The sequence below is a fragment of the Actinia tenebrosa genome, unplaced genomic scaffold (genome assembly GCF_029948245.1).
Source record: "Actinia tenebrosa isolate PJP-AT-01 unplaced genomic scaffold, QUT_ActTen_1.0 PGA_scaffold2__45_contigs__length_23673736, whole genome shotgun sequence".
Lineage (NCBI taxonomy): Eukaryota > Metazoa > Cnidaria > Anthozoa > Actiniaria > Actiniidae > Actinia > Actinia tenebrosa.
In genome coordinates this window covers 22,724,385-22,741,180 of record NW_028292579.1, presented here as the reverse complement: position 1 = coordinate 22,741,180, position 16,796 = coordinate 22,724,385, and the positions used below count along the sequence as shown (strand labels likewise).

The 16,796-nt window shown below is 35.9% G+C and overlaps 2 protein-coding genes across 2 annotated transcripts; both read right to left on the bottom strand.

Moving 5' to 3' along the window:
* Window positions 1–8,185: 8,185 nt before the first annotated feature.
* LOC148909625 (melanocortin receptor 3-like) lies at window positions 8,186–9,127 on the bottom strand. The gene has a single exon (XM_089034221.1). The coding sequence runs from the start codon at window positions 9,125–9,127 to the stop codon at window positions 8,186–8,188; it is 942 nt and encodes a 313-aa protein (XP_088890347.1).
* A 4,108-nt stretch (window positions 9,128–13,235) lies between these two features.
* On the bottom strand, window positions 13,236–14,135 carry LOC148909624 (melanocortin receptor 3-like). Its single transcript, XM_089034220.1, has one exon. The coding sequence runs from the start codon at window positions 14,133–14,135 to the stop codon at window positions 13,236–13,238; it is 900 nt and encodes a 299-aa protein (XP_088890346.1).
* Between the last annotated feature and the right edge of the window lie 2,661 nt (window positions 14,136–16,796).

Sequence of the window (16,796 nt, the reverse complement as noted above, 5' to 3'; positions counted from 1 at the left end):
AATAAAATTTCTCACTAAGAAAAAAAAATTGTATTTGGTATCTATATAGATATATACGACGTATAAATTATCTCTTCATATATCCTACAATAAAAAATATATCTATTTATAATAATAATAATATAAAAAAAAAAAGAGAAAAAGAAAAACTATAATAAAATATACTATAATAAAAATATATCTACAAATGTATGACCATAAAATCTATTTAGTAAAAATTAATCCTAATAATATATGTTAAAAAAAAAAGTAATAATGGCAAACATTTATATATATATATATGTTAAGTATTTAGTTAATTGCTGCATTTGCAGTCTCAACATCCAAGTCTATGTCCTTTATGTTCCTAAATACTCTTCTTGTGGTTCTTGAGCCCCTAAGGCATATAAGAGCTGATCTCTTTGTGTACCTGCCTTCAAATACGTCTAAATTTATGTGTTACAAGTTAAAGTGGATACCTTTTGATTTGTTCTCAAACACACAAGCACGCACGTCATGCATGCCATTCAAACGGTACGAGTTGATTTATAGAGCACTTAGATGAGGCTCACAGGGATGGGATAGATGGTGATAAAGTTTTTAGCATATGGCACACCTTGATTTTGAGGAACCAAGAGTAAGAGAGAGAAAGTATTTGAAAAGAAACTATGTAGAAATTGATTTGAGCTCCACAGGGAGAGGAAGGGAGAGAAAACAGTAGACGGACGGAAATGGTGGAGGCAGAGGGCAATAAAAGCACAATTTGATGAGAGATTAACTAGAGATTAAATAAGACCTCAGGGAAAGTGGGAGGGGTAGGAAAAGACCGAAAGATAACGAGAAAGGATGAAGAAAAGAGGGTATTAAGAGTACAGTTTCATAGCATAGTAATTATAGAGGGGAAAAGAGAAGACGTGTAGAAAAGAAAAGGGCGTAGCGCAAAGTTAGTACAAGAGAATATTATAAAGTAATTACTTAATATTCTCTTGGTTAGTACAAGTATAAATTGATAAGGCTCTTATAACATTCAACTAAGGTCCAAAACGTATGATAGAAGTGAACTGGATAAATCAAAAGGGATGGAATGGAAGGATGATGGCTAAGTGATATACCTATCTAATATAAATATCTACTTTACTGGTTAATAAAATAAAACTAGAATCGGGGAACCCCTGGGTTCCCGAGGATATCGGAATGATAAAATGTTCGGCTAAGGAACTCGTCTTCGCCATGCATGACCACGTACTGGCCTTTGGTTATTTTTTTCACTTTACGTATATGGACGACGGGAGACAGAACTGTAACACCTCAATGGACTAAAACATAAAAACGTTGAGGAGAAAAACGAATCATACTGACGTCATTCTCAGAGGATAAGATCCCTGAGTAAAGAACTACATTTCAACTGTTCACTGACGAATGTCATAATTAATTAAAGGAGAGTTTAATAGTTTAATAGTTTTATTATTGCTTAATGAACCTGTTTGACTGCAAAATTACCACGTAGGTAGTTGAAGACTGAAGGAATATAATATGAATGACTCGTGGGCGTTTCAATTGCATCAGTTAAATGTTTTATGGATGTCATAGATGTTTAGACGCAAGACTTTCACGTCTGTTTTCTTGATCATGTGTTCTTTAGGTATTCTAAGGGCTCCTTTATTTTATCGTTCAACGAGACTTGCATACTTCATAATGCACCAAAACTGTTTCATCCAATAGCGAATTCCTAACAGCATTTATTTTAGTACTATACTTCAGTTGTGACGCACGTTTTGTAGAAGAATGATACCCGATTTGTTCCACACAAATTTAAGTCAATATACAAACTCAATGTATGTTTATTTTTTGATATGTAAATATGTTCATATAACAGAATTGAAAAAAATTATTGATTTTGAAGTAGTTATTAAGAGTTTTTGTAATGTGCTAGAACGGATGTACGCCTATAGCACTGGGAACCCACTCAGAAAGGTTCCAACCCAAATGACATTCAAAGCAAGAGAAAGAAACAGATAGCTGATAGCTCAAAAAAACAACAACAAATAAATGAGAAAGAAAAAGAGAAAGAAAAGAAAAGAAAAAAAGAAACAAGATAGAAAAGATAGAAGAAAATAACGTTTATTCTTCCCAAAATGGCATATGGCCCAATTTTCTGAAGTTGAAGGAAAATCCTCCTTAAAATAAACACACTGTAATATAAATTTATTATGCTGATGCTCAACCTGTTCAGGGCCGTAACTAGGGGGGGGGAGCACAGGGTGCACGTGCAGCCCCCCCCCCCCCCCCCCCCATAAAAGCTTAAGGTCCACTCATCCATCTACCCCTTTTTTTTCTGGTTCTGCTTTCTTTTGGTTACCTTTTTTATTTTTATTTTTATTTTATTTTATTTTGTTTTGGTTCTGCTTTCTTTTGGTTACCTTTTTTTTTATTCAATTTAATTTAATTTAATTTTGTTTTGGCTCTGCTTTCTTTTGGTTACCTTTTTTGTTTTTTGTTTCTGCTTTACTAAAAGAAACGATCAATGGTCCGATTTTATTCGATGTGCACCCTCCCTATAAAAGTTCTGGTTACGGCCCTGTAACTAACAGCTAGTCTTAGAAAGCGAGGTAAAGACAAATGGGAGTCTCTCATGATCAATTATTATTAACACGTAGTGGGGATCGAAAAACTATTCTTTCAAAAATTTGGTTTTCGACTCATTACATCTCAAGGTTATACTATGGAAGCATACTATGATAACTGGACACTTAGTTGTCTTGTCTTAGATATGCGTTAGTGGGGATTGAAAACTGTAAACATCAATCAATCAATCAATCAATCAATCAATCAATCAATCAAAAAAAGGAACACGTCGCAAAAATTTGCCTTTACATTTATTGCATTCAAGGTTAAACTCAACGGAATTTACGTGGAAGACTTCTAGTAAAATATGATAACTGGGCACTTGTTTGTCTAGTCTTAGTTATACGTGAGTGGTGATCAAAAATTATTCTTTAAAAAAAAAAAAAAAAAAAGAAAACGTCGCAAAAATTTGGAATTTGTGTTACAGGCAAATAAGTTATCAAATTTGATATTAAACTATCACGGGTATGTACGTGGAAGACTCAAGCATATCATGATAACTGGATACTTGGTTAATTGTCTTTTTATCGTTATACGTGGGATAGGATCGCGAATGGTAGTATGAAACGATAGGGAATACATGATTTCCCTTACAAACGCATAACCAAGAATTACTTGAAATACAACCACGGTAGAGTGCATACCATATATCCGTGAAAAAACTTTGTAAGAAATTGCACTAATTAGTAAGTTCAGTAGACCTCACTAGACGGCAGATCTACGAAACTTTGCACTAATTTGTACAATTTTGTTAGTTAACTTTTTACGGATATATGTTGTGCATGTCTATACCACTCAAAACGAACCATTGTATATAACATTCAATATACCACACACTAGCTATGAATAGTATACAGGATATAGTAGTATGGCGCACCCAGTATTTACCCCGTTTTCTTTCAACTGAGTGAACTTGGAAAACAAAAGTGTATCATAATGACTGAACAATCAATTGTCCCCTCCGTTATCAACATAGGTGGAGCGAAGAACACGCAAAGTAAAAATCTAGTCGTTGTCATGCACAGGAATTAGTATAAGTCAGAGCTAAATAAGCTCCGTTTTTATGTATGATATTGTTATCATGATAAAATAGAAATATTTTGCGATTTGGCCTATAGAAAGCAACTTATGGAAAAAGACAACTTATGGAAAAACTTTATGAAAAAAGTGTGGACGGGCGAAAACGATTCCAAAACACTACGTGTGGACGAGTTTTGTTTAAAAACAAAATAAAAAAACCGCTTTAAAAAATATCCGGATACGTGTGAATAGGGCCTTAGTCGATTATATTCTCTATCAAAACAACGTGATAAGTACTGAGCAAAGATAAAAACTTGCTCATGTTCATTGAGATGCAACACGTACGGTTAGCATGGCATTATCAAATGAGGAACGATTAAAACACTTGTATAGGTCAGTGATGTAGTTTATCTGATTCATTGAGTTTTAAAAGCATGGTATAGTGCGCGGAGATTCAGAGTTCGTGAATTTTCCACAATATATGGCCAGGGACATACAATTAACCAAATATACGTGTCTCAATAATAAAGGATTTATCTTGATCTTAATCTTAAGACGATAAAAGTCCATGTTATAGAAAACGGCAAGGCAAAGGGAATCGAGAGATAAACCAGCCTACTCACATCAAATACATATATCTAAGTCACGAGCTACCTTTACATGTCTGTAATAAGAGTATTTAACGTAAACACTAGGCTAAACCTAAAGCTTCATAGTCCATAGTTGTTTAAAAGATATGGTACGCCATACCAGGCCTTTCACAAGCTTACTGAAGGCACGAATCAATGATCCGCTGTCACGATCTTCATATTACCAATACGTTAATGACGAAGCCATGTATGTATACGTGTGCGGCCCCCTCAAAAAACTAATTAACCAGAAAAGGCTAGACAAAGCTATCTAGAATATTTCACTTACTTGAGAATCATTAAAAAAAAAAAAAAAAAAAACAGCCACGATTTTTAACAAGATTTTGGGACATGTGTATATGTGAGGAAGCCTGAATTTGTTGATAATGGAAATCATGTTGAACGAACTGTTATCTTTATCGAAAACGTTGACATGATTATAGGAGACAAGTGAGATGCTAAAAAACGATTCCGTGGACGCTTGCAAAGAGATTGCAAGCATCGAAAATACTCATTCAGTCGTAATATTGGTTCTAGCCATGGTAGTAGATCAGAGAGATTTATGCTGAAAGGCTAACGCTTATCAACAACAACAACCTTTATTCTAACCATAGAATAATACATAAAAACATTTAGTACTAGAAATCTATTTACAATCATGCAGGATATATGTATATGTATTTACAAAGAAAAAAAAAATAGATACTAGAATTAGTGTTTGAGCCTGAGAACGCATAGGCATGAAAGAGGATAAGAGTATAACGGATGGTAAAAACTTTTTAATATGATGTCTATTTATAACTGTTAGATATAAGGAATTCTATTCATTCATTCATTCACTCACTCACTCACTCATCCATCCATCCATCCATCCATCCATCCATCCATCCATCCATCCATGCATCCATGCATCCATGCATCCATGCATCCATGCATCCATCCATCCATGCATCCATGCATCCATGCATCCATCCATCCATCCATCCATCCATCCATCCATCCATCCATCCATCCATCCATCCATCCATCCATCCATGCATCCATGCATCCATCCATCCATCCATCCATCCATCCATCCATCCATCCATCCATCCATCCATCCATCCATCCATCCATCCATCCATCCATCCATCCATCTATTTATTTCAAACTGCACGCGATATTTCGTGTAGAGGCTTAACCATCAGGGCCCGGTTGTACGAAGGGTGGAATAGCGCTATCCAACGGATATATCCTTATCCAGTGGATGAGTCGATGCTGTTATCCAATGAATTTATCCACTGGATAGGATTTATCCGTTGGATAGCGCTATTCCACCCTTCGTACAACCGTGCCCGACGTGACAAAACAGTCCTGACATAAAACTAAACTCACAACAATTATCTGGACCACTTCCTCTTAACCCTTTGTATGGCTATATATTAGAAATTTAGCCATTCTCACTAAATAGTCGTCATTATCGCCTAGTGCACGTAACGCATTTTTTTGTAGGACATGAGCACGCATGCAAAATGTAGTTCTAGCAGAGGCCACATTTTTGTCCGGGAATGGAAAGTGGCGGACTAGACTGGTGGCCCACTTATCTAGCCAGCTTTACAGCAGAAGCTGAGTTACGTTAGATTTAAAATGTATTTAAGGCAACGTGACACGCTGCTTTTGATGTCCCTTATAGTTGCCGCAGAGTTTACAATATTGAGGAGTAATTATTTGTATTGATATCTCCTGAGTATGCGGCAAATCACGAACAAACCAGCGTCTTCATTGGGTTTTCAAGGACCATCTTATGCTGCGTGCAAGAAGCGACGCAGATAGGGATTACGGTTGAACGTTTTTATCCAAAAAGACTAGCTAGAAATAAGGGAAAACCGAATTTTTCAGCTAAAACGGAACCCTAACTGGTATAGGTCAAAATCAATTCTTCCTTCATTGAAAATTCTTTCACAAGGAGGTTTCGTAATGATAAATGTATGATTTTAAAAACAATTTCGTTTGGTTAGAAACATTTGAAAAAGGAAATTGGAAATTTCTTTGGAAATTGGTAGCAGTCTTGTTAATGTTGTGTCTAAATGCAGTCGTAAATATGACAATGACTGGTAGATTAGACTGATAAAATCTGCCAACAGTACGTGAATTAATAGCATTTTTCTTACGAATATACAGCATAGTCCTAAAGAAAAGAGAATAATTATTTAAGAACAATTATGTAGATGAATGGAGGCCCCAAAGAAAGATTTTAAGATGAAAAATATGAATTATAACTGTTTTTCTTTTTTTCTTTTTTTTTTTTTTTTGAGGATGGGGAGGGGGGGGAGAGATTTTCAACCTGAAAATCTGAAATATCAGAAACTATTCAAAAAATCAACAAAAACAAAATAATTGAAAGAAAAAGAAAAAAAACAAACAAACAAAAAACAGGAAAACAAACAGAATAGTAGAAAGCGAGAAAGATCGAAGAATAATGAAGTCTCAAACGCAATAACATTGATCAGGAATTATTTGTTCCACATCTCATTATTGTTTCATTTTTTGTCTTTTCTTCTGTGTCTTTGTGATTCAAGCAAAAAGGTCACAGAATTTAAATAATATATCAAAATAGTAGTGTTGGTAATGCAGCTTAATGCTTTGATTTGACAATAGGATGAATATTTTGATTTTTCACATCGCCTAATTTATATTTCTCAAGAGAAAACTGCACAAATACAACGCTATTTTTCTTGATGTCCTCTGAACAACCCGTTCGACTCTCGTATTAATTCGTGTTTTGCCTCTTTGCTTATTCCGTGTCATATTCGTTTTCCCGCGGGAGGATCATAACAGAGGAATCAACACCTATACAGAGATGACGCACGTGTACATTGTTGATCTAAAAGTATCGCACGCAAATCTTTATTGTTTGACTTTGGATGCTATTGTTTCCTTTTGCGTCGGTTTGCGTTGTTTTGTCATATTTCTCTTTCTTTTTAATATGGACGCGCAGATCAAAACATTGAACGATTTAATACCTATATGAAATCCAGGTGGGCGGAGAACCGTGAAAACAAAGCCCCGGAAGAAGAAGTGTGTCTTAGTGTGTTTGACATCATAATATTCATTGAGTGGATGCATTTGAAAAAAGAGTGTTAACAATTTGTTCCGGAAGAACAACGCTTTGTGCGAATTGTTTGGTAATGATGGCCTGCAAAAGTGCATAACATGAAAGATGATCATCATAATCGCAATGAAAAAAATTGCATAAGATAAAAATGACTTAATTAAAATAGATTGACTTGTGTTCTCTGATATCCAATTTAAATGCACCAAAAAGGTTGAACAGTTGAATGGCTTCAAAAACATGCACCAAAACATGGCATAGTCTCCAATGAGCGTTTTCAGTTCTCTCCATTTCTATCAATATTACATTATTGTAGGATAGTTTACAGTGCGCATACCAGTTTACTCCATGAACACCAATATTATCTGATCATGATATAGTTTACAGTGCGCATACCAGTTTACTCCATGAACACCAATATTATCTGATCATGATATAGTTTACAGTGCGCATACCAGTTTACTCCATGTTTTCCAATATCATCTGATCATGATATAGTTTACTGTGCGCACACCAGTTCACTCCATGTCTACCAATATTATCTGATCATGATATAGTTTACTGTGCGCACACCAGTTTACTCCATGAATACCAATATTATTTGATCATGATATAGTTTACAGTGCGCATACCAGTTTACTCCATGTCTACCAATATCATCTGATCATGATATAGTCTACAGTGCACATACCAGTTTACTCCATGAATACCAATATAATCTGATCATGATATAGTCTACAGTGCGCATACCAGTTCACTCCATGAATATCAATATCATCTGATCATGATATAGTTTATAGTGCGCATAACAGTTCACTCCATGTCTACCAATATTATCTGATCATGATATAGTTTGTACTTCGCGTACCTCTGTACACCTTCTGGGAATGGCAGTAGATTCAACATTTCCCATCGAAAGGCACTTTAAATTGCTTAATACCTTTTTGAACGCTCTTTTTACATCTTCTATGCGCCAACAGTATAAATATGGATTGATAGCAGAGCTTAAAAAAACTAGTGTTGCAGTACAAAATATTGGAATAGAATTAAAGACTTCCTTGTTCTGCCGAGTAGCTATGTGATAGGCAAGTGTGATAACGAATGGTATGAGACATAAGATGAACAGCCCATGAATGTAAAACATTGTGGTGATGGTCCTGCCTTGTCTGACAATCGGGATATTCATCGATCGCATCTGATCAGCGATTTGTCTCTTATGTCGTCCTACGGTGCGGTAAATGTTAAAATAACAAACTATGGTAATAGTACAATTTATGATGGAACATACCACCACAATTGCACTCACCATTTGCATGTCTCCTTTGTAGAATATCCCCAGAGAGAGGGTGTCACACATCCACATCACTATGACAATTGCAACCATTCGTCTGGTCGTTACGACAGCAAGGTACCTCATGTGAAGATAAAGTGCAAGGCAGCGATCCAAGGCAATGCAAGTCATCGTAATAATCGAAGGTGCGGTGAAAAAAATACTAAAGGTACCAAAAATGTCAGTTAGATTATCTCGATGTTTTTCATCTATGATATAGGTGATAAAAAGTGGTTGGAGAGCAAGGCCAACACCCAGATCCGAAAAGGCAAGATTGCATAGGAGAATATTGGAAGGACTGTGAAGAGAAGGTGTCCTGATGATGGCCACGATCACAACTGCGTTGCCAAAAACCGTGGTTAAAGCTAGCACCATGTTAACAAGGCTTAAAAGAATCCTTATGGCCAGCATGATGGTCTCCGGTGTGCTGTGAACTACCAAGAGCTTAGTCATCAATTCACGTCGGCTCCAGTAAATATCAAGTCAAGTATCTGGTCACAGCTGTCTTCACGAGGAGATACTGAAGCAGTCCTAGAGTTGACGGTTATGTAAACTACCAACAACACTGGCGTGTTTTATTTCTTAAAACTTACAGCCAATATCTGCATTGCGTTGGCCTTCAAGATGGGATAAAAATGACCAACGAGGCCTATAGAAAGGTTGTCCATTGTAGCATCTGCTTTGAATTGCGATCAAGTTCAAGATCAAGTACTAAGAGTTTTTTTGTCTTAAAACTTAAGAGGAAATTTTTTTCAATAATGAGCAATAATGACAAAAAGCACCAAAAACTAGACTTTCGTATGAGTTTTGAAATGAAGGCCTAAACCTCATTTTCGAATGAAATTTTTGCTTTGGGTTAACACTTTGATTCCACTTTCATTGGTCATCTCCACTTCCAAACGAGTTAAACCTTCTGAATAAAAAGATTCAGTTAGCCTAGTTGTACAATAGCCTTTCTTCAAGAAAATAGTTTTTGGCGCTCACTGCTTGAATACGAAACGAATTCTCTCAATATTTCGTCGCTTAAGATGGGATACTGTCATGAATACGTTCTTGAAGATTGCACGAGAAATCACACGCGTTTAGCACCAATATGAATAGAGAAGACAGCCCCTTACGATTGGAAGTATAGCTAAAAAGACTGAAAAGAGCCCCTACAAGTGAGCTCTTAGAAGGATGAGATGTAGTAATTCTACAGCACTTGAACAAATGATTAACTCTTATCAGAGGAAATTTAATCTATATTGAAACAGCTGGTTGGCACTTTATATGAAAGAGCCAGGACATGACTGATTGACTCTCGATCTGCAAGCGACCAAGAGAAAACAAACAAAAGTAAATAAGGAGTTAATGAGAAAATCCAAACCTTAATGTTTGCACTTGCGTACAAAAACTATCTTGTACAAATAAAATAATAAAGTTGTCTTGCATTATTCAGTATTTTTTGTATATCTTTAGATCATATTTTTCGTTATTGATCTAATTCGAGGGAAACTGCGAGAGCTTGCCAATCAAAATCGAGAACCATCCTTTCAACTTTGAATACAATTGTTAATACATACAATGGTGCACTGAATGTTAATTAAGTCATTGGTGGTTTTCATTAACGAATATTAGTAGTGGGGTGCCTGGCCTTGATTAGTTTAAACTATGTTAGTTACTCCAATACCATTAAAATCTGTTTTGAATATAACGTACATTACAATAATTTTAATCTTGGTGCGGATAAACATATAATTGTAAAGAGATTGTTTTGATTGGCTCTTTGATAATCTCTGATATATACATATATATAGAAAATACTATATATTGCATCTGGATTGATAACTTGGTCAACCTAGAAAACACATCTGTATCTAATAAAAGAGAAATATGTTGGTTTGACCTACATTATGAATGAATCATATTGGACAGTCAAGCCTGCTTTTGGCTAGCTCTTTTATGTGATAAAAGATTTTCAATCATTATTGTTTACAATGTTTTCCCCCTTAATATCTGGACCCCATATGGTAAGACATATAGAATCTGTTTGAAATTCTGTATTACATAACACTATGGACCTTGTTAAAACTTGTCTGAATTGACTTTTTAATAATAACAATAATGAACAACCCTTCCCATCCCAACTGGAAAAACAAAATGGAAGTAACAAGACTAAAAAAATCAGGTGATTTGACCTTTAAAACGAACTCAACGAACTCAAGTTCAACCAATCAATCAATCAATCTGCCAAAAGAACCCATGAAATATGAATCCTTGGTTCTTATATCTAATATACCTGTATAACTATGGAGACATTAGAAATTGTATAGTAATAATCATGAATGTTTATTAAGCTATTCGTCTGGTCTTTTTCTTCCTTTCTTTCTTCCTTCCTTCCTTCCTTTCTTTCTTTCTTTCTTTCTTTCTTTCTTTCTTTCTTTCTTTCTTTCGTTCTTTTCTCTCTTTTCTTTCTTTCTTTCTTTCTTTTAACCTTTGATATCCTTTCATTTTGTATTCTTCATTTCTTCGTTTCTTAATACATATTTTTCCTCATGTGTTTTATTTAGAACCTCCTGAATTTGTAGTATAAAACTCATGAAGAAATTTCATTCTAGTAAAACTTGCCACATTATATTCGAAAAATTCAATAACTCATTGCTTCGATCAACCCAGTTTGTTGTAAACAAATTTTAGGCAGCTGTCATATATATGGTTATATCTGCCATTACCGACGTACTTAAGTTTTATATTCTATGTATTCAATAATTACTTAGCCATTCATCCATCCGTTCCATCATACCACACCCCACCACACCACACCACACCACACCACACCACACCACACCACACCACACCACACCACACCACACCACACCATACCACGCCACGCCACGCCACACCACACCACACCACACCACACCACACCACACCACAATACACCCATCTATTTATCTGCCCATTAATCCATCCATCCCTTTAGATTCTTTGTGTATACCACACCACAACACACCCATCTAATTATCCATCCATCCATCCATCGCACCAGATATTTTGCGTATAGAATATAAACTTCGTATTCTTTTTTACTTGTGGGGGAGGGTGAGGGGTTGCAGTGTTTTCCCACTTTCCAGCATTACGGACTACTATAATTATTTGTTTGAATGGACTCATGCTCTTATGCTTTTTTCAAGTGTTTTTACAAGAGGCACTCTCAGTAAAGACATGCGGTCTGTCAAAATTAAATACGCGTTAATACGAATGGAAACAAGTCTTTTAAACATACCATATCAAATTTAGTTGCCATATTGTACTTGTTTTGCTTTTTTGATGGTGGCTAACTCGAAACATACCAGTTTACATGGCATACCAAGTTACTCCATGTCTACCAATATCATCTGATCATGATATAGTTTACAGTGCGCATACCAGTTTACTCCATGTCTACCAATATCATCTGATCATGATATAGTCTACAGTGCGCATACCAGTTCACTCCATGTCTACCAATATTATCTGATCATGATATAGTTTACAGTGCGTATACCAGTTCACTCCATGTCTACCAATATCATCTGATCATGATATAGTTTATAGTGCGCATACCAGTTTACTCCATGCCTACCAATATTATCTGATCATGATATAGTTTACAGTGCGTATACCAGTTCACTCCATGTCTACCAATATCATCTGATCATGATATAGTTTATAGTGCACATACCAGTTCACTCCATGAATACCAATATTATCTGATCATGATATAGTTTACAGTGCGTATACCAGTTTACTCCATGCCTACCAATATTATCTGATCATGATATAGTTTACAGTGCGCATACCAGTTTACTCCATAAATACCAATATCATCTGATCATGATATAGTCTACAGTGCGCATACCAGTTTACTCCATGTCTACCAATATCATCTGATCATGATATAGTCTACAGTGCACATACCAGTACACTCCATGTCTACCAATATTATCTGATCATGATATAGTTTACAGTGCGCATACCAGTTTACTCCATGAATACCAATATCATCTGATCATGATATAGTTTACAGTGCGAATACCAGTTTACTCCATGTCTACCAATATCATCTGATCATGATATAGTTTACAGTGCGCATACCAGTTTACTCCATGTCTACCAATATCATCTGATCATGATATAGTTTACAGTGCGCATACCAGTTTACTCCATGTCTACCAATATCATCTGATCATGATATAGTTTACAGTGCGCATACCAGTTTACTCCATGTCTACCAATATTATCTGATCATGATATAGTTTACAGTGCGCACACCAGTTCACTCCATGAATACCAATATTATCTGATCATGATATAGTTTACAGTGCGCATACCAGTTCCCTCCATGTCTACCAATATCATCTGATCATGATATAGTTTACAGTGCGCATACCAGTTCACTCCATGTCTACCAATATCATCTGATCATGATATAGTTTACAGTGCGTATACCAGTTTACTCCATGAATACCAATATTGTCTGATCATGATATAGTTTTTACTGCGCGTACCAGTTCACTCCATGTCTACCAATATTATCTGATCATGATATAGTTTGTACTTCGCGTACCACTATACGCCTTCTGGGAATGGCAGTAGATTCAACATTTCCCATCGAAAGGCACTTTAAATTGCTTAATACCTTTTTGAACGCTCTTTTTACATCTTCTGTGCGCCAACAGTATAAATATGGATTGATAGCAGAGCTTAAAAAAACTAGTGTTGCAGTACAAAATATTGGAATAGAATTAAAGACTTCCTTGTTCTGCCGAGTAGCTATGTGATAGGCAAGTGTGATAACGAATGGTATGAGACATAAGATGAACAGCCCATGAATGTAAAACATTGTGGTGATGGTCCTGCCTTGTCTGACAATCGGGATATTCATCGATCGCATCTGATCAGCGATTTGTCTCTTATGTCGTCCTACGGTGCGGTAAATGTTAAAATAACAAACTATGGTAATAGTACAATTTATGATGGAACATACCACCACAATTGCACTCACCATTTGCATGTCTCCTTTGTAGAATATCCCCAGAGAGAGGGTGTCACACACCCACATCACTATGACAATTGCAACCATTCGTCTGGTCGTTACGACAGCAAGGTACCTCATGTGAAGATAAAGTGCAAGGCAGCGATCCAAGGCAATACAAGTCATCGTAATAATCGAAGGTGCGGTGAAAAAAATACTAAAGGTACCAAAAATGTCAGTTAGATTATCTCGATGTTTTTCATCTATGATATAGGTGATAAAAAGTGGTTGGAGAGCAAGGCCAACACCCAGATCCGAAAAGGCAAGATTGCATAGGAGAATATTGGAAGGACTGTGAAGAGAAGGTGTTCTGATGATGGCCAAGATCACAACTGCGTTGCCAAAAACCGTGGTTAAAGCTAGCACCATGTTAACAAGGCCTAAAAGAATCGTTATGGCCAGCATGTTGGTCTCCAGTGTGCTCTGAGCTAACAAGAGCTTAGTCATCAATTCACGTTGGCTCCAGTAAATATCAAGTCAAGTATCTGGTCACAGCTGTCTTCACGAGGAGATACTGAAGCAGTCCCAGAGTTGACGGTTATGTAAGCTACCAACAACACTGGCGTGTTTTATTTCTTAAAACTTACAGCCAATATCTGCATTGCGTTGGCCTTCAAGATGGGATAAAAATGACCAACGAGGCCTATAGAAAGGTTGTTTATTGTGGCATCTGCTTTGAATTGCGATCAAGTTCAAGATCAAGTACTAAGAGTTTTTTTGTCTTAAAACTTAAGAGGAAATTTTTTTCAATAATGAGCAATAATGACAAAAAGCACCAAAAACTAGACTTTCGTATGAGTTTTGAAATGAAGGCCTAAACCTCATTTTTGAATAAAAGTTTTGCTTTGGGTTAACACTTTGATTCCACTTTCATCGGTCATCTCCACTTCCAAACGAGTTAAACCTTCTGAATAAAAAGATTCAGTTAGCCTAGTTGTACAACAGCCTTTCTTCAGGAAAATAGGAAATAGGCGCTCACTGCTTGAATACGAAAAGAATTCTCTCTTAAAGCCAATATTTCGTCGCTTAAGATGGGATACTGTTATGAATGCGTTCTTGAAGATTGCACAAGAAATCACTCGCGTTTGGCACCAATATGAATAGAGAAGACAAACCCTTACGATTGGAAGTATAGCTAAAAAGACTGAAAAGAGCCCCTACAAGTGAGCTCTTAGAAGGATGAGATGTAGTAATTCTACAGCACTTGAGCAAGTGATTAACTCTTATCAGAGGAAATTTAATCTATATTGAAACAGCTGGTTGGCACTTTATATGAAAGAGCCAGGACATGATTGATTGACTCTCGATCTGCAAGCGACCAAGAGAAAACAAACAAAAGTAAATAAGGAGTTCATGAGAAAATCCAAATCTTAATGTTTGCACTTGCGTACAAAAACTTGTACATATAAAATAATAAAGTTGTCTTGCATTATTCAGTATTTTTTTATATCTTTAGATCATATTTTTCGTTAATGATCTATTTCGAGGGAAACTGCGAGAGCTTGCCAATCAAAATCGAGAACCATCCTTTCAACTTTGAATACAAACGTTAATACATACAATGGTGCACTGAATGTTAATTAAGTCAATGGTCCATTGGCGTTTTTCAGTTGGGATGGCAAGGGTTATTATAAAAAAGTCAATTCAGATAAGTTTTAACAAGGTTCATATTCATAAGGTTAACACCCCATAGTGTTATTTAATACAGAATTTTCAAACAGATTCTATATGTCTTACCATATGGTGTCCAGATATTAAGGGGGGAAAACATTGTAAACAATAATGATCGAAAATCTTTTATCACATAAAAAAGCCAAAAGCAGGCTTGACTGTCCAATATGATTCATTCATAATGTAGGTGAAACCAACATATTTTCTTTTATTAGATACAGATGTGCTTTCTAGGTTGACCAAGTTATCAATCCAGATGCAATATATAGTATTTTTCTATATATATGTATATATCAGAGATTATCAAAGAGCCAATCAAAACCTTACAATTAATAGTTTATTCGCACCAAGATTAAAATTATTGTAATGTACATTATATTGAAAAAAAAAACAACAACAAATTTGATGGTATTGGAGTACATAAAATAGTATAAACTAATCAAGGCAAGGCACCCCACTACTAGCTGATTTGACCTCTAAAACGAACTCAACGAACTCAAGTTCAACCAATCAGAATTGAGGATTCGATATTTTACTTTGATTAGCATTTCCCATCTGCCAAAAGAACCCATGAAATATGAATTCTTGGTTCTTATATCTAATATACCTGTATAACTATGGAGACATTAGAAATTGTATAGTAATAATCATGAATGTTTATTAAGCTATTCGTCTGGTCTTTTTCTTTCTTTCTTTCTTTCTTTCTTCCAACCTTTGATATCCTTTCATTTTTTATTCTTCATTTCTTCGTTTCTTAATACATATTTTTCCTCATGTGTTTTATTTAGAACCTCCTGAATTTGTAGTATAAAACTCATGAAGAAATTTCATTCTAGTAAAACTTGCCACATCATATTCAAGAAATTCAATAATTCATTGCTTCGATCGACCCAGTTTGTTGTAAACAAGTTTTAGGCAGCTGTCATATATATATGCTTATATCTGTCATTACCACCGTACTTAAGGCTATGTTTTATATTCTATGTATTCAATATCTACTTAGCCATTCATCCATCCGTTCCATCACACCACACCACACCACACCACACCACACCACACCACACCACACCACACCACACCACACCACACCACACCACACCACACCACACCACACCACACCACACCACACCACACCACACCACACCACACCACACCACACCACACCACACCACACCACACCACACCACACCACACCACACCACACCACACCACACCACACCGCACCGCACCACACCACACCACACCCATCTTTTTATCCATCCATCCATCCATCCCTCCAGATTCTTTGTGTATAGAATATAAACTTCGTATATTTACTTGTGGGGACGGGTGAGGGGCTGAAGTATTTTCCCACTTTCCAGCATTACGGACTACTAAGATTATTTGTTTGAAATG